At 38.8% G+C, this 24568-nt stretch overlaps 1 protein-coding gene across 3 annotated transcripts in view; it reads right to left on the reverse strand.

Annotated features, from left to right (window-relative positions):
* The window catches only part of LOC140137829 (dual specificity protein phosphatase 12-like), a 37794-nt gene that overhangs the window by 12462 nt on the left and 764 nt on the right, over positions 1-24568 (reverse strand). For all 3 annotated transcript variants that reach the window (XM_072159621.1, XM_072159619.1, XM_072159620.1), the window contains exons 2-4: positions 12385-12653; positions 11054-11167; positions 2706-2824 (exon numbers count right to left, since the gene is read on the reverse strand). In XM_072159621.1, coding sequence (XP_072015722.1) covers positions 2706-2824; positions 11054-11167; positions 12385-12632 — 481 coding nt within the window. In that variant the 5' untranslated portion in view covers positions 12633-12653. The remainder of the gene's footprint in view (positions 1-2705; positions 2825-11053; positions 11168-12384; positions 12654-24568) is intronic.

Consider the following 24568-nt stretch of genomic DNA (forward strand, 5'->3'; position numbering starts at 1 on the left):
ATTGCAGTTCAAATGCATCATGATCATGATTGTGGCCTAGTCGAGCCTAGCATGCATGCCAGTCGGTCTGCTGACTCGCCATGGCACAAAAATACCTCAATTTTGCACAAAACAATCCATGATGTCAAATTATCACATCCAAAGTGTCGCCATGAACGTCAGCTTCAACTTCTTCAGCCAAAGTTTTTGCATTGATAATCAGGTTTCATGTAATCATGAAATTAAACCTTGTTTGATGTGTATTCCCATTGCCACAGTAGAACGGTTTTCCAACTTGTCTTCTACGATAAAGCTGCTGATCGCTGAGGCTACACCCTGTAATTAAAGACCGAATTAAAAAAAGACTAGTTTGCGTCTGACGTCATGACAAAGGCGCGCCATGATTGGTTGCTGACCTGCGCAGTATGGCATTTTTGGTCTGGTTTACAGGACGGCATACGCAAGCTAGTCTTAAATTTTAATTTGGTCTTCAATTATACAACCTATGAGTTTGAAAATATTCTAATGCATAATTCATTAACTTGATAGACCCACGCCATTGGCGCCACGTGCTATGTGTTTCTAGAATCCCTATAGAATAAGATTAATTTTAATGCTAATTTATTGCACATGCTGAGGAAGCGTGATTACCTTTTTGAACATTCGGAAATGGCGATAGGCGAATTTATGTATGGCGCAGAGAGGTGGGGGTATATATTGTGCTCTCAATATTGGGCGGAAATTAGAGTACTTGTCAGAATATAAATTTGTACAATCGGCCTACATGCCGCGCAATGTGCGGCATTTTAGGTGTCAATTTCAAAGCAAACTACCTCCTGCGGAGGCAGAATAAATAGGAAATGGTTTAGTTACAGTAGCTCAGTAAATCAAACCTCTTCAAATGCATTTATAGCCTTTGTTGAACGTAGGGTAATTTGTAGATTTTGTATATTTTTTTCAAAGAAAAGGTGCTTAAGCAATCTGGTAGACGACAGAAAAAACATTGAAACAAGTGAAAATCGTACCATGCAGCACACTCAAGATTTTCAGTCTAGAGCTCCTCCAGCTGATACAGCAGATATATATAAGTTCTGAGTTTTTAATCTTTCCTTTAAAGGTCCGTAACCCGATCATCCCCCCGATTTTTGTCATTGTTAATGAGTTTTTGGTATCACAAAATAGATCGTATTTTTCTTATTCCTATTCTGAAATTTGACGCTCCAAGTCGATGTATTTCCGGAGAAATCGGAGAATTCATGCCAATATACCTCCCTTGCTGGCTACCAATTTCTGGAATTCTGGACAGGCTTATCGTAGATAATTATAGTCTCCTCAACAGCTAGTTTGGTTTCGCGTCATTCACATTGTATGAAAAGAGCGAACCGCAATAACTGCTGAAGAGACTTCAGATCGACGATGTTACTATATAAAGCTTTCAAATTTCCTTCCGAAATTAGAAGCTGCCTGCGTGGCGCAGTTGGTTAGAGCATCGTATTTTTGTACCATTTTCTGCTCCATTTTTTAAACCCAAAATTATTTACATTCATTTGAAATGGGAAATATATTTGGTTTCTTTTTTTTCTGAATCGGTACGAAAAAGAGTTTTTAAAAATCTAAATTTTCCGTTCAATACGGACATTTCCAGCATTGTCGTCGGGGCATTTCTGTTTTGCTTTGAGCTCTATTGCCATTATGCCATAATTTATATACAAAAATCATCATGAACGATATACAGACGAACACGAAAAGACTGGTTGTGGGGAAATGTCACCGTAGTATTGGAATATATGTGTACCTAGTACAGTGGAGCTTGGTTCAGTGCAACCACAGACGCATGGCACATGACGAACGGGAGTATACGGCACATGTTATTGCTTGCCTTCCCAGAATGCAATTCAAGCATACCAAATATTGGGTTGGAAATTTTGCTATTTATTCACATTTACGCAGAAAATGCTCTCGTTTTTTTCACAAAGCTGCATAAAGGGGACAATATTTGATATTATGTGTAATTTTAAAGACAATCCATATTCAAAACCAATAGGGTTACCCCCTTTAAATTTATCTTATACCAGATCACTTGAGATCCCTTTTCAGTTTAAAATATTCTTCTGGTCTGTTTTCTGTATTTGCAAAACTTTGTATAACTTGTGTTGCGCACCAAGTTACACACTGCTAGAGTGATGTATTTTTTCTGTCTGCTTAATTTAAGTCATATTTAGTAGTTCATCCAGCAAATTTATGCTAGAAATTTCCATGCAGTCTGGATTAAAGCCATAATGTACGATCTTATAATACCATAATAATACTTATAATAATTGGTTCATTTTTTTCAAACCTGATTTTTTTGCATATTTGTAATGTTTACACATGTCCCAACTTGCACCTAAATGGAATTGGCCAAATTTTGACATATTATCATAATTTTAAAAATTATGATAATATGTCCTCCCATAGAACTGCATGTTAAATGGCCAAAATAACCAGTGGGGTTTCTTTCACTTTACCTTGTTATTTAAACTTAAAATGGACAGCAACCCTTCCCGGCAGTTATTACTAATATTATTTCAACATGTTAAATATAGAATAACAAAATTAAAATTTGACGGAAATCGTACATTACGGTAAGGCTTTAAGCAGAGCAGCCTGCCAGGAATAAGCAGGAGGTAACAAGTTTTGACATAGAACAGTGAATATACAATTATAGATAATGCCAAGTGATTTACCTTTCATATCATATGACAGTTGTTCAAGTCTGTGTTGTTTGAATTGTTGGTTGCTTGTATCCAGCTGACATCCCATAGCTTCAAACAATGCAAGCTGCGCCATAAAACCATCATTAGGACTACAGGTATACAGAAAACAAGACAAGAAGGAAGTCTATTAATTAGAGTGTGTGGGATGGCAGGGCTGTAGTGGGATGGCAGGAGCCATATTTTTCCAGTTTCATCCTTTTAATTAAAAAACTGCTATGTACTTCTTAATGCTCTGCGTGCTAGCCATGCGCTTCAATGGAAAAAGTTTAAAGTTTTGAAATATTTTCTCAAAATATCAAGAGCTATCTTAAGAACTACTGAATCAATACCAGGCTTGTTTGTACTCATTTTAATGGATTTTTCATGCTAATTCCAAATATGGTCATGAAAATGTACATTTCTGAAATTTTTTAATTTTTTAAAAACTTGTCGTCTGCAGTCTACACGCGCGTGAAGAGAGTTAATATTAATACATACAGTGATCTTATAGGTAATGAGTCAAGATACCCAGGGTTTTTAAAAAAAGTTTTAAAAAATTGAGCAGTGTGATAAATAGCACTCCTCAAACTTGTGAGGAGTGCTATTTTGTGAATGAGGAGTGTCATTACAGAAAACAAGACAAGAAGGAAGTCTATTAATTAGAGTGTGTGGGATGGCAGGGCTGTAGTGGGATGGCAGGAGCCATATTTTTCCAGTTTCATCCTTTTAATTAAAAAACTGCTATGTACTTCTTAATGCTCTGCGTGCTAGCCATGCGCTTCAATGGAAAAAGTTTAAAGTTTTGAAATATTTTCTCAAAATATCAAGAGCTATCTTAAGAACTACTGAATCAATACCAGGCTTGTTTGTACTCATTTTAATGGATTTTTCATGCTAATTCCAAATATGGTCATGAAAATGTACATTTCTGAAATTTTTTAATTTTTTAAAAACTTGTCGTCTGCAGTCTACACGCGCGTGAAGAGAGTTAATATTAATACATACAGTGATCTTATAGGTAATGAGTCAAGATACCCAGGGTTTTTAAAAAAAGTTTTAAAAAATTGAGCAGTGTGATAAATAGCACTCCTCAAACTTGTGAGGAGTGCTATTTTGTGAATGAGGAGTGTCATTACACTTAAATGTGATGTAAGTTTACAGATTAAGGAGTGCTTTAAATCGCACTCCTTATAATGATCATTTAAGAAGTGCGGAGTAGTGTGATAGCACTCACACTCCTCAAAACTCAAAGCCTGGAAACCAATAATCACATTAATACTTGCAGTTCTTGAATTAAGGCCAATAATATTTTCAACCTCCCAAGAAAGATCTTCTTGAAATATCCCATACGAGTGCACACCAGTAAATACAAGTCTCCTACACCCTGGGAGAAAAAAATCAGTGTTTCAAACGAGGAAACGTGCAAGAAGACTAAATTAAATACATTAGAAAAGGCTTAAAACCCAACTATTAGGCCCTGATTCATATTTAATCCTCATTTAGGCCTGGGAAATAGATTGTCTGTGAAAAATGAGCAGGATCTGACTTTTTATTACAATTTGGCTAAACTTTCAAAATGTGTTACATTTCAGAAACACCAAGCTATTTGTAAGGTGGCGTACGCTGTATGGGCTATAAGGTGATCTAGTCGGCATTTTTCTGGAAAAAATGCTGGACTCAGATATAATTTCTACAATAGATGACTTCATCTGACCTTCGACTTGCAGAAAGGGTAAGTTTTGAAGAACTGAGTCGCTCTGGAGTCAAGAAAATGACGGTTTTCCTGGGCCCTGTTTGTACAGAAAGTCAATGGGAGCTATTTACTGGTGTGCACCCTGTACAATTTTGACCTTTTGACCTCGGTCACATTGTTTTCCTTCGAGTTTTAAATTGTTATCGATAAAATCCTTCAAAGCGAAGCTACAAATGACTGTGTAGCATATCAATTAAGTGGTTTCTAGCTTGTTTAGCAAACTACCTGCAGATTTTTGACTATTGAAGGAGTATAAAGGTAAGATTTTTGTACAAATAAGGCCTAAATCAGTGGAAATGCATACTCGGATCAGTCAGATCACTAACATAGCATTGTAAGACGATGCATGATCATGCATCACTGTGCATCGCGAGACTTCCAAATTTGGCACTGCTGTCATTCTCTATCATATAGAACTGCAAAAGCTTAAGAAAATCATTCCCACCATGGTTCGAGCATGCATTTAGAAGGCTGTGATAGGCTGAATGGAACCTGCATTGAACACAATGTTGGTAAGCTTAAAAATTACACTGACCATTTTAACATGTTTTAGGCAAGCTAATTTTCATCACTGTACCCAGGCTCTACTCCCGGGGCTTATGTTATATAGTTACTAGCCATGTACAGTGGTGTAGCATGAGATATCCTGGGGTGGTGGGGGGGGGGGTGGTACAGACCACTATGGGGGAGGGAGGGAGGGAGAATCACCAGGCCCTAGGGGCACCCAAGCACCTTTTCTGCAATTTTCCTCAGGGATTTTCAAAATTTTAAATCGATTGACAGGGGACATGATGCCCTTTCACCCCCCACACACACACACCCCTGCAACCACCCCACCCCCACCCCACCCTTATGATGCTACACCACTGGCCATGTATTTTCTCCTCATTTGCTTTTGCAATTTGCTTATCTTCATGTTTGCTTGCTCTTATTTAGAGAGATTAAAATGGGAAATTATGAAATTAGAATTTTTGTCATTGCTATCAGCAGTAGATAGCAAAATATTCTAAAAATAGTACCATGTCAATTAGCTGATTTGCATAGTAAAAACCCCTTCAAACTGAAAGAAACCAGTCTATTTAAGTTTACCAATGTCCAAATTTATGATTTACTAAATAAACATAAAAACATAAAAATTCTTTAGAGTGCACACCAGTAAATACAAGTCTCCTACACCCTGGGAGAAAAAAATCAGTGTTTCAAACGAGGAAACGTGCAAGAAGACTAAATTAAATTAAATGCGCCATAAAACCATCATTAGGACTACAAGTATACAGAAAACAAGACAAGAAGGAAGTCTATTAATTAGGGCGTGTGAGATGGCAGGAGCCATATTTTTCCAGTTTCATCCTTTTAACTAAAAAATTGCTAAAAAAGAAAGTGGATCCCAATGGTCATTCTGAAGAAGCCATCAGCCAAGATGGCAAAAGTCTAAAACTAGTGAGTATTTTTGGATTTGTCAATCATAAAATCTAATCAAGTTTAATGCTATGTACTTCTTAATATTAATACATGTACATACAGTTATCTTATAGGTAATGAGTCAAGATACCCAGGGTTTTTAAAAAAAGTTTAAAAAATTGAGCAGTGTGATAAATAGCACTCCTCAAACTTGTGAGGAGTGCTATTTTGTGAATGAGGAGTGTCATTACACTTAAATGTGATGTAAGTTTAAAGATTAAGGAGTGCTTTAAATCGCACTCCTTATAAAGATCATTTAAGAAGTGCGGAGTAGTGTGATAGCACTCACACTCCTCAAAACTCAAAGCCTGGAAACCAATAATCACATTAATACTTGCAGTTCTTGAATTAAGGCCAATAATATTTTCAACCTCCCAAGAAAGATCTTCTTGAAATATCCCATACGAGTGCACACCAGTAAATACAAGTCTCCTACACCCTGGGAGAAACAAGAGCACCAATGGCGCTGTGGCTCTACGCTTTTTTTGTGGGAAAGCAATTGTTCTTGGAGTCGAATGCGCAACAGGTTGGTAGGTCGGTCAATTTTTTAAACCTTCAGTTTGAAAAAATTCCCCACAAATATTCAATACGGTCCTTGAAACTCGATCACGGTGGTCAATCTTCCTCCTCCGCATTATTATTTTTTGCCGCATTACTATTAGTTGCAAAATCTGAAAATAATTCATTATTGTGCAAATTACTACTGAACCAGCAAGAATAATTTGTTCTGCAAAATTTTAAAATCCCCTTTTTTTTGTATTTGAAGCTTTCAACAACTATAGAAAGCCTTGGCAACTATTAGAATTCATCTAAATTGACCTCAGACGGCCCGAAATGACCTCCCAAAAATTTTGCTCTAAATGGTGACCTCAGATGACCCCGAAATGACCTTCTAAAAATTTGACTTCAAATGTTGACTGTACCCACCAAGTTTCATGCCCATACGACAGTTTTAGTAATTTGACCTCAGGTGACCCCTGCATGCCGCCAAAGTACCTTCCAAAAATTTGGTTCTAAATGTTGACTGTACCCACCAAGTTTCATGCCCATACGACAGTTTTTGCTAATTTGACTTCAGATGACCCCTGGATGACCTCTGGTGACCGTGACCCACTATCCAATACAAACTTGTTCTGTGCGACCCTACAAAATTAGGCTCCAAATGTTGGCCGTGCCCACCAATGCCCATACGACATTTTTAGCAATTTTACCTCAGATGACCCCTGGGTGACACCGGTTGACCCTGAAATGACCTTCCAAAAATTTGACTCCAAATGTTGACTGTACCCACCAAGTTTCATGCCCATATGACAGTTTTTGCTAATTTGACCTCAGATGACCCTGGATGACCTCAGGTGACCTTGAACCACTAACCAATACAAACTTGTTCTGCCTGGGGTCAAGATGCACCCACCAAGTTCGAGGAACATGCGACCCCACAAAATTTGGCTCCAAATGTTGACTGTATCCAGTTTCATGTTCATACAACAGTTTTTTAGTAATATGACCTCAGATGACCCCTGGGTGACCCCAAAATGACCTTCCCAAAATGTTGATTCCAAATGTTGACTGTACCCACCAAGTTTCATGTCCATACGACAGTTTTAGTAATTTGACCTCAGGTGACCCCGGATGACCTCAAAATGACCTTCCCAAAATTTGACTCCAAATGTTGACTGTACCCACCTAGTTTCATGCCCATACGACAATTTTAGTATCTTCCCAAAATTTGACTTTAAATGTTGACTGTACCCACCAAGTTTCATGCCCATACGAGTTTTTAGTAATTTGACCTCAGATGACCCCTGGGTGACCCCGGATGACCTTCCCGAAATTTGACTCCAAATGTTGACTGTACCCACGGTTTCATGCCCCTACAACAGTTTTTGCAAATTTGACCTCAGATGACCCTGGATGACCTCAGGTGACCTTGACCCACTAACCAATACAAACTTATGCTGGGGTCAAGATGCACCTAGTACCAGGGATCTATCGATGATTTTGTTTTTGGGTGGATCACCGCGCCGCATAGGCATTTTACACATAAAATACACATAACCCACACACAACGCAATTGAATAACAGACCGGTACTGCACAGTGCCGCTGGTTACCAGTTGTTCTCATTTATGTAATCAGCAATTGGAGCCTACAAAATGTGGTGCATTTATAGTGTACGGTACTATTATGTGATATCGGGAATTGACACAAATTTTACGGTAACAAAATCAGTCATACCCAGAAAGGATAAAATTCGAATTGAGAAAATATTGTATGTGTGACTTGTTGTACTAAAGATGCATCCACCCACCAAGTTTGAGGAACATGCTTCCCCTACTATGCTAGTGCTCTGACGATAACACTCCGATCGCCATGCAATCTAAGTTTTGTAGGCCAGTGGGACAACGGAATCACTACGTGAACGAGCTACTACTACACTAGTCTCTGAGAGAAGAGGCAGACACAGACAAACAAACAGATTCTAGTGAATTAAATAGTGATGATCAGTTGTAGCAGCTACAAATTTCGAACGTTTGTCAGGGGGTCAAACCCCCTCCATTTATATTTCCTTCACACTTTTTAGACAGACGCCCTTTTATCAAAAATTGAACCCCCACCCTTATGCAGTGTTTGTGACCAAAGCTTACAGCATTACTTTATCAAATTCGGAAGACTGAACATCGGCGCTATCGCCGTTTTATACAGTCACTTCCGGGTCCATTTTATCACTATCTGCGCCATCAATCCATTTCAGAATCCAAATTGATGCAGAATTTATCCTCATCTATCAAACACTCATGATTTTCTTATTCATCTGAAACATTTGCGACATAATATTGGCAAAACTGCAATCATCTTTCGAAAAGATACGACTTTAGATTGTTTACAGCATTACTTTATCAAATTCGGAAGACTGAACATCGGCGTTTCATACAGTCACTTCCGGGTCCATTTTATCATTATCTGCGCCATCAATCCATTTCAGAATCCGAATTGATGCAGAATTTATCCTCATCTATCAAACACTCATGATTTTCTTATTCATCTGAAACATTTGCGACATATTAAATGTTGGCAAAACTGCATCACTGCAACTGCATCGAAAAGATACGACTTTAGATTGTTTATCATAAAGTAACACATGGGCAAATGGGCAAAAGGCTGAGATACCTGTGAGATCCTGAATACATGAATACGTCAGTCTATACTCTCTACACGGCCGCTGTGGTTCGGATCGCTCCACTTCTAGTGTGAGCGAGCGGGCCAAAGCGGCTGATGTAGAGACTGAAAATTATATTCATTCATAAAACTCACGGCGCGTCGATTCTACTACAGGTGACGTCGTATGAATTGAAAACATCAGCAAATTAATTTTTGACATTTTCTTTCCAGATTTATGAAGAAAATATGAATGTTTTTCAACAGATCATCAAATTACTTTATTATATTTTTTTTTTCAATTGGTAGCGTTACCCCTACGCTTTATAATTATATATTGCTCACACGCTTTTTAGAAACCCACCCTATATTCCGCAAAATTGTAATTTTTACAGATTTTCAGAATTCCCAACCCACGCTGTAGAAAGCGTGCCAGACAAACAATGATAATGAATAGCCAGATGTGACCTTCGCTGTCGAGACGTTGTTTTCAGGGTTGTCAAACCCGCGATTTGGTAACCCAATTAGGCGACTTTTGAAGATTTTCCCAGGGACAATTTCCTGCCCCATAGAATACAAAGGGTAAAGAAAAAAATTGGGCGACTTTTCGATTATTTGACCTGCGATTCGGGCTGAATTTTTTTGGCAACCCTGGTTATTTAGCGTTCATTTAATTAAATTACTACGCCGCTGGTCTCTAAATATTTTGAAGTGTTGTCCCATGGTAACAAAACTCCCGAGAACTCAATAAACAATCTGGACAAAGGAATCATCCAATCACGTTTCTATCCATGTGAGATCACCGCAAAAATTCATGATAAAAGGTCACTTTCCCAAAGAAAAATAGTGCAATCCGTCAATTCCCGCCATGATCTCACAACTTAAATTACTCAGACCAAAATAATCTCTAGCGCATACAGGGAACCAAGCAAAACGATAGAAATGACTTGTTTCTCATGACGACTTTTGACTTTTCTCACTTCAAAATAAGTACTTTCCCCACCCCAAATTCACTTCTAAAGGAGTGCAATCGATTGCTAAATAACTAAGCAAACCTTGGAATGTAATTTCAAAGCCAAATATCATTAACAAAAGAAACCTTAGCATAAAAAGCAAGAACGCAAGTGGCCAAAATTTGTAGCAAAAATACAGTCCTCACTGACTACAATGACTAAGGCTCACTAGCTCCGCTAAGAGCCAAAAAATCAGTGTTTCAAACGAGAAAACGTGCAAGAAGACTAAATTAAATACATTAGAAAAGGCTTAAAACCCAACTATTAGGCCCTGATTCATATTTAATCCTCATTTAGGCCTGGGAAATAGATTGTCTGTGAAAAATGAGCAGGATCTGACTTTTTATTACAATTTGGCTAAACTTTCAAAATGTGTTACATTTCAGAAACACCAAGCTATTGGTAAGGTGGCGTACGCTGTATGGGCTATAGGGTGATCTAGTCGGCATTTTTCTGGAAAAAAATGCTGGACTCCGTATATCTACAATAGATGACTTCATCTGACCTTCGACTTGCAGAAAGGGTAAGTTTTGAAGAACTGAGTCGCTCTGGAGTCAAGAAAATGACGTTTTCCTGGGCCCTGTTTGTACAGAAAGTCAATGGGAGCTATTTACTGGTGTGCACCCATACCATCCATTCTTCTTGTGTGTTAGCTTCATTTGTCTCAATATTTGAGTGTAAACACCGCTAGATCATGTCCCCCCACGACCCACCTTGGGTTTAAGTGTAATCTGAAGAGTACTGTCACGGAGGAATAAGTGCATTAGTGTTATAGACCTGACGGGGAAGTCCTCTTCTGTGAGCAGTTTGTGACAGTACATCATTGCAGAGGAGCAAGCATTAGTCCCATTTTAATTTTATAAGTGTATATGGGGCAAGGGTTCAAATAGGGGGGGGGCACCCCTGCCCCTGCTAGTTACGCCACTGCTCAGTTAGAAAGAGTAAATTACTTACCGGGCATAAGGTCTTGTTTCCTTGATTAAGTCTAACGCTTTGTCCCTGGTTATCTTGTCACGATACATCAGGAATGCAGTTGCTACAGAAGTACTCCGAGATATTCCCATCACGCTATATCACAACAAGCAAACAAATAAATATCTTTAAAGGTAATTTAATACCAAACAGAAACCTTGATTCCAAACAAAAGTGGAATTCAGAAACTTAAATCAACATCAGATATGTTGATTAATTTCATCTGTGACATATAATTATGTAAAAAACATGGTTGGATTTGAACATCAGATGTACAGTCACAGTACCGGCACAATATTTGTAGTGAGTAGCATCATAAGAACAAGTAATGACTCTTGTCTCACACATGTTAAGACTCCACTCAAGCTAAAAATGAGTCCAAATGACTTGACGTAACCTAATTTAGTGACTCATTACAACTTACATTTGTATGGTCCCAACAAATTAAAAGCTAAACATGCAAATATTAATGGAGTATTTAGTGATCCTAGCATCCTCTATTTACAATGTATGTCATTTTTCATTAGATATCCACGAAAAAACCTATTCCCAAAATTTCAGTTGATTCCGATTCTGCGTTCGCAAGTTATGCATGATTATGTGTATTACACTGCTCCATAGACAATGCGTTGTAATTTCATTCTGGTGCACCAGAACGAAATTCAAATTTCACGATATCTTTGCTAAACGAATTAATCTGCAAGAAATATTTTGTACATGTAGCCAGAGGTTTCCAGTGATATAAAAATCTCAACTTTTTTGAGAAAAGTGGGGGGATGAGGCTGTGGATCACGAAAAGCCCTTTTAACATACTTTTGATTCATTGCACTATGCTCTGTAACTGATTAAGCATAATAGAAAGTACAATTTCATCATAATTTAACTCCATTGATACCATTGGTGCCCAAAAAATTCACAAAGGTTAATTTTTTGCTATTTTTTCAACAAAAAGGTCCAAACTACAAAATGTCCACTTTGTGGTGATAAGTCATTCATAAAGTCTAAAAGGACAATATTAGGGGGTCAACTTTTTACAAAAGTCTGCATAATGTGCTTTCCATTTGACCAAAATATGGTTGAGCATCAAATTGGTCGAATACAGTATGTATATGGTTCAAACACCAGTGTGGAAGTTTAAAATGTTAACAAGTAGAGTACCTACAGATTCTGAATCAGTTGGCAAGCTCACAAAGTGGGGTCATGATGACCTAGGGCAGGATTTGTGGAACAATTTTGACTGGTCAAACTTTAAAAATAAATTGGAGTATTTTCAGAAAAGGTTATGAAAAATTGATATAGAGAATTACACTTACCAGTGTATTAATACTTTGCCTTCTTTCAGACCATCTTCAATAAACTTGAAGCACTCTCCTAGATGTCCAAGCAAATCTTTGTCTGGTTGATCATACATCTTCACAAATTTATGTTGGATCTTTGAATCTACTGTAGGTTTCTCCAACTCAACACTCAGGACATGTGTGATACCACAAGATTCCAACTGTGGAGTGTCTTCTGCATTTTGGCTGTCACCAATGTATATTCCTACACTAACTTCATTCATGATTCCAAGTGAGTTATTTCACTAAAGGAAGAGATGAAATATTTATTCTGGTTTAATATATTTAAAGTTGTTATTTTTGCATACTGATATTTTCGCGATCCCCAACACAGTACAGGTTGATATTTTCGTGAAATTCATGCCTTACCAATGTGAATCATATGACAAAATTTTATAATTTGTGTGTTGTTCGATATACCGGTAACCTCTATTCACATAATTCATGAAAATAAAATCCTCATGAAAATGACTACTTATTACAGTATTTTGCAAAGACCCTTTGCACTGCCTGAATCGGCACTGTTTGCACTCACCAGGGTAAGCATCGGTACCTCGATCATGCGCCACGCAAACTCTATATCATGTATATAGCATTGCTTGATGCAGGCATGACACATTGACCAGAAGCAAGCTAATTTAAAAAAAATTACTTGGGGCGGTTTCTTTATGAGAGCGCATTCATGTTATAAATACAAATTCAAACTTTGATCACATGAATGAACATGGCGAATAGAAATGATGGACATCAAGGTCGCCGCTCTCATGCTCTGCACCGACCAATGCTTTTGTAACGAGATGTTATAGTATATGGATTTATGTAATACCGCCCAGCCATATACACCGCGATGTTACTTAGCTAATAAAGTACCGCCCATCCGGCTTCTACAACATGGCCGATTTAGATAAAACCACGTTGACTTTATAGCCTGATTATTCTTATATATTATGCGACTCATAGCCTCCTGATTACTCTAATATGTTATGCATTAGAGCGGACATATTACATGGTGTCATCAGATCGAACTCATTCGCCAAGATCAGAGTTATAATCGCTAATTTGGGTGTGTATGAGCTCTCGCGATTTTCAGCGACTCGAATTCGCACACTCGACCACTCGACGCTCAGTCATTCACGCGATAAATTATAAATGCTAGTTGATCGAAACGACTATCAAGATCGTTGATCTGTTTGCATAGGCTAGTGTATGCGTCCAAGGGTAGTGTAGTTTAGGAACTATAAGCTTTGTAACTTGTATTAAAGTGTTCAAAGATCGTTCAAAAGTTTGGATCAGGCAAAAATGTGAACAGGTAAAAGCGCCCTAATATTGGAAGTTTATGCAATTTGGTGATTTTCAAGGCCTTAAATTTTAGTGTGTTGTATTTAATATTAGCAAGGTAACCAAATTTGTGGAACATGCCACCACCAGAAAATCAAGAGCAAGCTCAAGCTGCTCGTATTTAGCTACCATTGCCAAAAATCTCAACATACAGGGTGATTTGAAAAATAACTGGAAAAAATTTCACCAACTTTGGACAAGCTATGAAATCTTGACTGGGTTAAAGAATAAACAGCAAGAGTACAGGGTTGCTACCTTTATCACAGCCATAGGGCTGGAAGCCCTTGATATTCATAATAACCTCCCATACCAGAATGAGGGGGATAGAAAAGACTTGGATAAAATACTAAAACTGTGGCAGGACTACTGTGTGGGAAAGACTAATCCAATATATGAGAGATACAAATTTAATAGCTCCATTCAAGGAGATGATTCCTTTGATGCATATCTTGTCAAATTACGAGCCCTAGCAGCGACATGTGAATATGGTGAGTTACTAAACGAGCTCATTAGGGACCGTATAGTATGCGGTATCAAAGACAACACCCTACGAAAGCGCCTATTACAAGAGGCCGACCTCACGTTAGACAAAACCGTCACAATGTGTCAGGCTGCAGAGGCCACAAGTGACCAGATGAAAGTCATGAAAGGGCATCAACAAGAGCCACAAGCAGAGGTACATGCTACCTTTCACAATAAGAGCAAGCATAGGCAACGCGCTGCACCACGTGCATCCGAAATTGACAACTGCAAATGGTGTGGGCGTAAACACGAATTGCAAAGAGCAAAGTGCCCTGCTTATGGCAAGACTTGTACTAGTTGTGGTAGGTTGAATCACTTCAAAGAAAAGTGCACCAACACTGAAAGACACAACTATAAAGGTCAAAAACCCCGTAGGTCATACCACAGGAAAAAGAAGCATACTGCGCATGCTTTAGATAGTGCTTCAGATCAGAGTAGTGACAGTGACTCTGAATATGATTATGTTGAGGCCCTCAGTATAGATGAAGTTGATGTACATTTCGTCTCTCAGGATAGCTCAGACAAAATAATGGCCACTTTTAAGGTCAAAGGGGGCACAGAAATCCAAGCCCAAGTGGATTGCGGGGCTACGTGTAATGTAATCCCAAAGAAATTCATCCCCAGGAGAGTAAAAATCAAAAAGTGCAAAACAAAACTCTCCATGTATAATAAGACGGTGGTACCCGTATTGGGAAAATGTCGGTTGCCCATAACAAATGTAAAGAATGGACGCAAATATTTGCTTAGATTCTTAGTGGTCAAAGAATCTAGATTCATACCATTGATTGGTAAACGAAACGCGGAGCAAATGAAGCTCATCACTGTCCATTATGAGAACATTGCAACAGTTGGAATCTCTGGTACAAATCTAGATTCAAAACAAAATGTAAAAACAGCCTATGCAGACGTTTTCACCTGCAGTATTGGTAAAATGCCAGGTAAAATACATCTGGAAACAGATAGTGAGGTAACACCTGTAGTAACACCACCACGCAGGGTCCCTATTGCCGTAAAACCCAAGCTCAAAGCCGAGCTAGACCGACTGACTGAACAACAGGTAATACAGAAAGTCACGGACCCAACGGGATAGGTCTCCGCACTAGTTTGCGTGGAGAAGCCAAACGGAAAAATTCGCTTGTGCATAGACCCCAAACCACTTAACACAGCGTTAAAGCGCCCTTACTACCCTATGTCAACCATAGAGGAAATATTACCAGAACTAAACGATGTCAAAATCTTCACAAAAGCGGATCTGAAGGAAGGGTTTCTACAATGTGAGCTAGACGACGAGTCGTCAGTATTAACCACATTTCAGACCCCATGGGGTAGATATAAATGGAACCGCCTACCCTTTGGTGTAAGCCCAGCTCCAGAGGTATTCCAACAAACTTTAGACCAAAATCTTGAAGGCCTACAGGGTCTGTACAAGATCGCCGATGACATTCTAATCACAGGCAAAGGGGAGACACTAGAACAAGCTCAGAGAGATCATGACGCCAACCTTGAGTGTTTCCTAAATCGCTGTCGCGAACGCCACATAACTCTGAACTATGACAAACTTGAACTTAGATGCCAAGAGGTCAGCTTCATGGGTCATATCCTGACAAGCAACGGACTTAAGCCAGACCCCAAAAAGCTGACTGCCATAAATGAGATGCCAAAGCCACAAGATGTGCCCGGGGTACAACGGTTCATAGGCATGGTGAAATATCTTGCCAAATTTGTACCGGACTTATCAAACATTAGTGCTCCCATTAGGGAACTTACCCACAAAGACACCCCTTGGAACTGGACTTCAGAGCATGACGCAGCCTTCGAGCAGATCAAACGACTTGTGACAGAAGCACCGGTTCTTAGTTACTTCGACCGACAGTCGCTACAGAAGCACAAGGTGATGCTTCTGAAAAAGGACTAGGCTTCGTTCTTCTGCAAAATGGACACCCAGTTTCTTATGCCAGTCGCTACTCACTGATGCTGAAACCAGATACTCACAGATAGAAAAAGAGCTGCTAGCACAGGTATTCGGACTGGAAAGAAATAACCAATATACATATGGACGCCACATCATACTCTGGACTGACCACAAGCCCCTTGTATCCATAACAAAGAAACCATTGACCGCTGCACCCAAATGCCTACAGAATCTTCTGCTGAGAATGAACAAGTATGACTTTGAAATCCGCTACATGCCAGGAAAAGAGCTCATACTCGCAGACACCCTCTCGCGTGCATATTTGGAGAACACTGACCGCTCACAAACAGAGACTAATATTGAGAGTATTCATACCGCTGACTATCTACACTTGACAGAGAGCACACGCAAGGAACTGCAAGATGCCACCGCACAGGATACAGAACTCTCGCATGTAATCAGATACATCCAGCACGGTTGGCCTGAGAAACCTCATGAATGCACTCCGGAAGCAAGACCGTATTTCAATATTCGTGATGAGCTGTCATATCACGAGGAGATCATTGTCAAAGGACTACGCTGCTTCATTCCTACATCCATGAGACCCAAGATTCGCAACAAGCTCCACGCTGCACATACAGGGATTCAGAGCACCATCAGATACGCAAGAGAGACTGTATACTGGCCAGGGATGACTAGTGAACTCAAAGACATAGTCAGCAAATGCGAGACATGTAACACTTACCCCCAAAATCAGCAGAAAGAACCTATGATAAGACATAAAATCCCAGAGTATCCATGGGAAGAAATTGCTTGTGATATATTCACCCTCAACGGACAAGACTATCTCTGCACCGTAGATTACTTCTCCGACTACTTTGAGATAGACAGATTGACAGGCAAGAAAGACGCAACAGCCATCATAAGACTCTTAAAGAAACATTTCGCAAGCCATGGTATTCCGGCGCGATTCTTTAGTGACAATGGTCCTCCATTTAATTCCCAACAGTTTGCTGAGTTTGCTTCAGAATACGGGTTTTCACATTCTACCAGCTCACCGACATATGCCCAAAGTAATGGTAAAGCAGAAAACGCGGTGAAGATCGCTAAGCAGCTACTCAAGAAAGCGAAGAAGGACAATGGAGATATCTACTTAAGTCTACTAATTTGGAGGAATACTCCATCTGAAGGGCTAGAAAGCTCGCCTACCCAGAGACTTTTTGGTCGCCAGTGCTAAAACAAACCTACCCACACGCAAAGAACTTTTGCAACCCATAATAGTGGAGAATGTAGTAGACAAGAAAGCTAAGCAGAAAGCCAAGCAAGAACACTACTACAATAGAGGTAGCAAAGAATTAGCACCTCTTAAAGCAGGTGATACAGTGAGAATCAGACCCACTACTGGAAATACTGAGTGGGAGAAAGCCAAAGTACAATCCCAAGTGAATATCAGGTCATACGAGGTCATCACAGAAGACAGTCGCAGATACCGCAGAAACCGCAAGCATCTGAAAAAAGCAAGAATCATTCTGTAAAGCCCCAGAACCTGACTTCCCATTCAGCAACGCGCATGATTCGCTAGACAACGCTCAAGGTAACCCAGCTGAAACGCAAGCTAAACCTACAGTGAAAATGAAACAACCATCAGAACCACTGAGGCGTAGTAGCAGAACGCATAGAGCACCTAAGCATCTAGAGGAGTATGTGTGCAACTAAAAAGGAGAGACAAGGACATTATAGACAATTAAAAGCACACTTGTTAGTTTGTTAAACTTTGTTTATTGTTAACTGTTGAACAGTTTATTGTTGCTAAAAAAACAATTGGTCAAAAAATGACACAGGTCTAGAATTCACACTGGTTCATAATATCAAGTGCCATAATACCTTTTGTGTATTACACTCTTCCAGTATTATAATATTACTAGGCGGTTACCCATATTTGGCGGTTCTCGGCTGGGCGATTACCTGGCTGATGGTGACTGTACCCACCAAGTTTCATGCCCATATGACAGTTTTTACTAATTTGACCTCAGATGACCCTTGGTGACCCCAAAATGACCTTCCAAACATTTGGCTCTAAATGTTGACTGTATCCACCAAGTTCCATGCCCATGCAACAGTTTTTACTAATTTGACCTCAGATGACCCGTGGGTGACCTCGGATGACCCCAAAATGACCTTCCAAAATTTTGGCTCTAAATGTTGTCTGTACCCACCAAGTTTCATGCCCATACGACAGTTTTTAGGTGTTTGACCTCAGATGACCCAGATGACCCCTGGGAGGGGGCCCGGGGTCACATGACTTAACGAACATACACTTCTTCTTGCCAGGACAGAACTACACCCACCCACCAAGTTTGAGCCCTGTGCGACCTACCACGGCCTCACATTAGCAGTCACAGACAAACAGACAAACAGACAAACAGAGAATAGCGTATTATAATATAGATGATTTTGATACTGAGAACACAGGAGGATTCTCTTCTTTTCATTATGAAAGGAAAGGTGTAACGAGATGTTATAGTATATGGATTTATGTAATACCGCCCAGCCATATACACCGCGATGTTACTTAGCTAATAAAGTACCGCCCATCCGGGCTTCTACAACATGGCCGATTTAGATAAAACCACGTTGACTTTATAGCCTGATTATTCTTATATATTATGCGACTCATAGCCTCCTGATTACTCTAATATGTTATGCATTAGAGCGGACATATTACAGCTTTGATGCGTAATTGGCCAATCAGATTGTTGGTTTGTTGTTATGATTGTCAGATGATTGAATCAGCCAATCAGAACCCCACTTCCACGTTAATGTGTTTACGCTCTGGCCGCACGCTCTCAAAATGTTTGCAAGTCACACAAGTGCTGTTCTTCTCTGCCAGACTGTCATGTAGTAATGTTATCAATGCGCGATTAATTGCAATATGCGCTCAAACTAGTACGCGGCGTGGCGCGCTATGTCCGCAGATTTGCGTAGCGCCATGATTGCGAATGTATTTGATTATTGTAATTCACTTTTGAATGTAATGTCCGACCGTGATGTCGTAAAACTATGGAATGGGAAAAAAAGAGGAGAGAGAGAGGATGGAGAGAGGAATAAAAGGACTCTAACTAGTCTAAGAATTATGGTAAAACTTCGCCTGATGGTGTGATTTCATAGTTTTATTAAGAAGATAAGCCGGCAGTGAACGTAACATGGTGGCAGCGAACGTAACATGGTGGCAGTGAACGTAACATGGTGGCAGCGGAAAAAGTAAATCTACAGGTACGCCATTTCCAAGAAATAGCCTAAGAAAGACTCAAAGAAATCACAAAGAAAACATCAACGAAGTTTTCGAAGAAAGAAACTGGAAGAAAGAAACTGGAAAATCGCCAAAGAAAACATCAACAAAGTTTTTGAATAACGATACTTGAAAATCGACAAAGATGGTATCAAAGTCGATAAAGAAGCTTAAAGACTAGTTCAGCTTTGAAGAAGAAACCTTCAGTGAGCTAGCCATAAGAAGAAAGAAGAGGACGCAGAACTGATTAACTGTTGTATTGGAAGCCCGGATTGGAAGAAAGAAGAGAAGAAAACAGATAGCTTCGTGACTGTATCATCATCAATTCCGTTCAAATACCAGAATTGTGAGATTTGATGCATTTTCATCGTTGGAATATATTGCTGATTTGTGTTCTTCTGGAAAAAGACAGGTGAATCGTGTGTTTTCATCAGTGGCAGTGTTGTCTACATGATCTATGCATCGGTGTGGCAGATTGATGTGGAAAATGGATTACGAGAGGCTGTCTTCAGGTTCTAGCCTGCTTGGATTCCTTGCTAAATGACCAGACATTTGGTATGATATTTTGACTGTTGGCCTTTTTACTTGAAGACAATCAAGAGATGTTTATATTTTCACAGATGAAAATGATCAGTAATATATTATAAAATTTAAACGAGGATTGTGCGATAGTGAAGCAAGTATTATAAATATTGCAAATGTAATGTGCACAAATGAAAGGTACGTTACAACGAAATGTGTATGCACATATCAAAATTAAATGTTGTATACATCATGCGTCATGTGCGTAGTAGAAATGTAGGCCTAAGCTTACATAATGCACGTCAATCTTTGTGGCATTCAAAAATGTTTTGTTGTGTAAAGCATAATTGCGTTTAAAAACAAAGATAAACAGCAATGAAACATTATATTGTTTTAATGTAGTATTATCATGCACATGGACAAATGTGTGCATTATTTCACATGCAAAAACTCCAGCCAGAGTACAAAAATGTGTGTAAGATTTTTATTGGATTGTTGTAATAAGCGGCGGCGTTTGGGATTGCAGCAGTAGTGCGCAAGTAAATCGAGTCGAAATTTCTTTTAAAATTGAAATGAAGGGATAAAGTATTATTATATGGTCGTCAAAAAACTGTTGTGTTTAAAATAAGATTTTATCACAAAATGTGCGTATTGATCAGGATTTCATGATGAATTTAAATTTCTGGACAAGCGTTTGGTATTGCAGCTATAGTGCGCCAATTAGTCAAGCGACATTTCCATATAAACATGGACATGTATAACTTAATTCATTATGTTCTGGAGAAATGGAAACTAGTGTGAGATTATCATTGGAGAAGAAATTTATCACATAAATTTTATTTGTATTTATGGCAAATGTACGTTTGGAGAATATTTTATATAATGAATTAAAACTTGCATTAAAAACAAATTGCATGAAATTATATTTATGCACACAAAAAGATGTAAATTTAACGCGATTTAAATGTGCATTTTTGAGATGATTGACACAATCATATAGGAGTTCGGGAGTGTCATGTAGTAATGTTATCAATGCGCGATTAATTGCAATATGCGCTCAAACTAGTATGCGTGGCGTGCTGCTATGTCCGCAGATTTTGCGTAGCGCCATGATTGCGTAATGTATTTGATTATTGTAATTCACTTTTGAATGTAATGTCCGACCGTGATGTCGTGAAAACTATGGAATGGGAAAAAAGAGGAGAGAGAGAGGATGGAGAGAGGAATAAAAGGACTCTAACTAGTCTAAGAATTATGGTAAAACTTCGCCTGATGGTGTGATTTCATAGTTTTATTAAGAAGATAAGCCGGCAGTGAACGTAACATGGTGGCAGCGAACGTAACATGGTGGCAGTGAACGTAACACAGACACTTTAGTTCTTAATTTTATCATCTGACGAACACCACAAGCGGCCTGCCAGTGCAAAAGGCCGGACCAAATCATATAAGTCACCCACCTTAAATTAATTCTCGCTATTCGCAATAAGGGCGCCGCCAGCGGTTTGCGATGTAATCGTGATGTATCATGGGAAAATCGTGATGTATCATGGGAAAAATTCGACATCCAAGTCCGCATAATCTGAATATTACCATGCTATTACATAGGAACACGTGACAATATTTTTAGTTTGTCAATATAACGGTATTACACGCAAATCGATAGAGAAAAAATTAATTGTGCACATTTCAAATCACATTATTAAGTATTCTATTACCCCTACGACCCATTATTCAAAATCGCGCACTGTGATTTGTTCAAACGCGTCACATGTAAGACCATTAATTAGCAAAGTGGCCAGGGCAACGAACTTTATGTTCTTCTATCACAGCGCACAGGAAAGCGCGATGCAATATATTAGCGTCGTTACGCATTCTACGCAAAGCATTACGCTTGGTAACGCGTTCTGCAGTACTCGCTATCACTTAAGCTTTAGCTACGCGTAGCCACTCCACTTTGAGGTAAACAACTTGAAAAATAAAAGAAAAAAATGTGATATTTTCTCTCTAAATCGCATTTATTTTGGGCAGTAAAACGTTTAAATAATGGGTTCGGCTACGCCTCACCCATTATTTACGCTTTTACTGCCTCGACACATTATTTATGCGTGTAAAGGATAATGCATTACCCTTTATTTCTTAATTATTGAGTATCGATTTGTGTGTAACACCTTTATTTTGACAAACTAAAAAAATATTGTCACATGTTCCTATGTAATAGCATGGTAATATTCGTATTGCGCGGACTTGGATGTCGACCTTTTCCCATGATATAAGTGATATATAGGCACGGTTTCATTGGCCAGCTAGCCGAAGCCCAAGACCCGTGGCAAAGTGTCGCCGATCGAGTGCTTGGCATGCGAGGGGTCTCGGTTCAATCCCACCCAGAGCAAACAACTTCTTTCCTTCTTTTCTCTCTTTATTCTTTCCTTCTTTCCCTTCCCGTCGCCAAAAAGCCCCTAGGCGGTTAGGGTTAATAAGGTAATTTAATATAAAGTTTACCCACTAATGAGTTTTTGGGCTAGTAAAAATGAAAAAATGTACCCTTTTGGACTCCTAATTTACCAAAAATTTGAAAAGGTACCCTAAACAAGTTGTTCAGTTTCAGAAAACTACCCTTATTCTTGAAAATCAGTGTTTTTTAGACCCTAAATGCGTCACTCGCGTAACTTGCCTTGCCTAAAAAAACACCACCTTTTCCTTGTTTTTTTGGTCACGCATGCGTACAGACCAGTTTATGGTGTATATGAATTGATGTTGATGTTGATATGGAAGTGGGGTTCTGATTGGCAAATTCAAAATTGTCTTGAGTCACGTTTATCATCACATTCACATCAGCACCTCATTTGCTGGTCACATGGTCAAGCTGCATAGCATCACATGCCCTACTTCTTTTTACGCGATAATCAGACAAAGCAGACAGACACCACTGAAGGAATTAGCTATAAATTATAGTAGTTTAGGGATTCAATCATGTTTCACCGTTGTTCATCACCGATTAACAATGATGCGTCCACGTCGTCTGCGTAGTTTATTTCGTATGGGCAGCTTTAGCTGCCCGAGTGAAGTAAACCACGCAGACGCACCGGACGCGAGTTGTTATCGGTGATGAACAACGGTGAAATATGATTGAATCCCTTTCAACAACGAAAACAAGCTAAAGATCGTCTAATTCACATGATTCTTTCATGCGGAATATCCGATTGCCACTCAACCTTACAAGAAGATCAAGGATTTCTCTGTTGATATCAGCAATAAAACTAAAGAATAATGTTAAGCTGTTAATTTAATAAGGCACTTGAAACTTGATTCTCAGTTTAGCGTCCACCGCCCGCGTTATGAATTTTGTGCCGCGTTTGAGATGCAAAATCTGAAAATAATTAATTATTTTGCAAATTACTACTAAACCAGAAAGAAAATTTGTACCGGGTACTGCAAAATTTTTTAACCCCTTTTTTGTATTTGAACCCTTCAAAAACTATAGAAAGCCTTGAGAACTATTAGATGAATCCATCTAAATATTTTAGCATTAAAAATATACAGGTTTTTGACCCTTAATTGCTCTATCCAATTATTTCAAATACCTTTGGGATACCAGGGTAGACTAGAACTAATTAGAAAAGAAATCAACCTAGCCAAAATGTTTTTACCAGATGGACATTGTTGATGTTGTAAATAATTGAACTAGGAAAGACCTAGTTTTGACAAATTGGTGCCAAAAATTTATTTCATGTTCTGCACGATTGTTATTTTTGTATAAATGAGTCTATTCCCCCCCCCCCCATGTCCTCAAATGTATACGGAGAGGTTTACACATTGGAGTGAAGAAGACTGGCATGGTATAGGTATATGCTAGGTGAATTCAAATTTGCCATCAAACTGCATCATTTTATATATCAAATTAAAGCCCTTGAGTAAACAAAGCCAAAACTGAAAACCTTTTTTTCATAGCACTTTCCGTAGCAAAGTTACATCTTGTCAAAGATTGACTTTCATCAAAAAGATTCAGCTAGCAAAATTCGCAAAAGCGGCATTTCGGGGTGTTTCTAGACCTTAGTCTTATTATGATAGCAGCTATTTTTAATGGAACTGCTATCAAAATCCCTCTAAAATTCCATGTGCGATTGTCTTATCACCATAAAAAATCATATATTTGGGTCAAGTGAAGTATAGAAAACATATAAAATTTATGTAGGTTTCCTTCTTCGGCCAGTTGTTTTAAATGTCTATGTAAATATGCATTGACATTGTCGGCGAATTCCTGACTGACTAGCAAATGTGTTAACTAAGGTTTGCCTGGCATACCTACATGTTATACTTCGGAATACATTTAGTTTGTTTTAAAACTTGAAAAACAAAAAGCAAGATAATTATACATTTATAAATGTTTATGTGTGTTTGTGACATTATATTGCGACTGGTGATACCCAATTAGAATGAACAAAAGCGCATAAGCATTGGTAAAAGGCCACTGATAATGAAACCTTGAAAATAATGAATAATGAAAAATGAAAGAGTTGCCTCATGAGGGACGCTAAACTCAACATCAAGTTTCAATAGCCTAACATTATTAAGAAAGT

This window comes from Amphiura filiformis, chromosome 17 (genome assembly GCF_039555335.1).
Source record: "Amphiura filiformis chromosome 17, Afil_fr2py, whole genome shotgun sequence".
Taxonomy (NCBI): Eukaryota; Metazoa; Echinodermata; class Ophiuroidea; order Amphilepidida; family Amphiuridae; genus Amphiura; species Amphiura filiformis.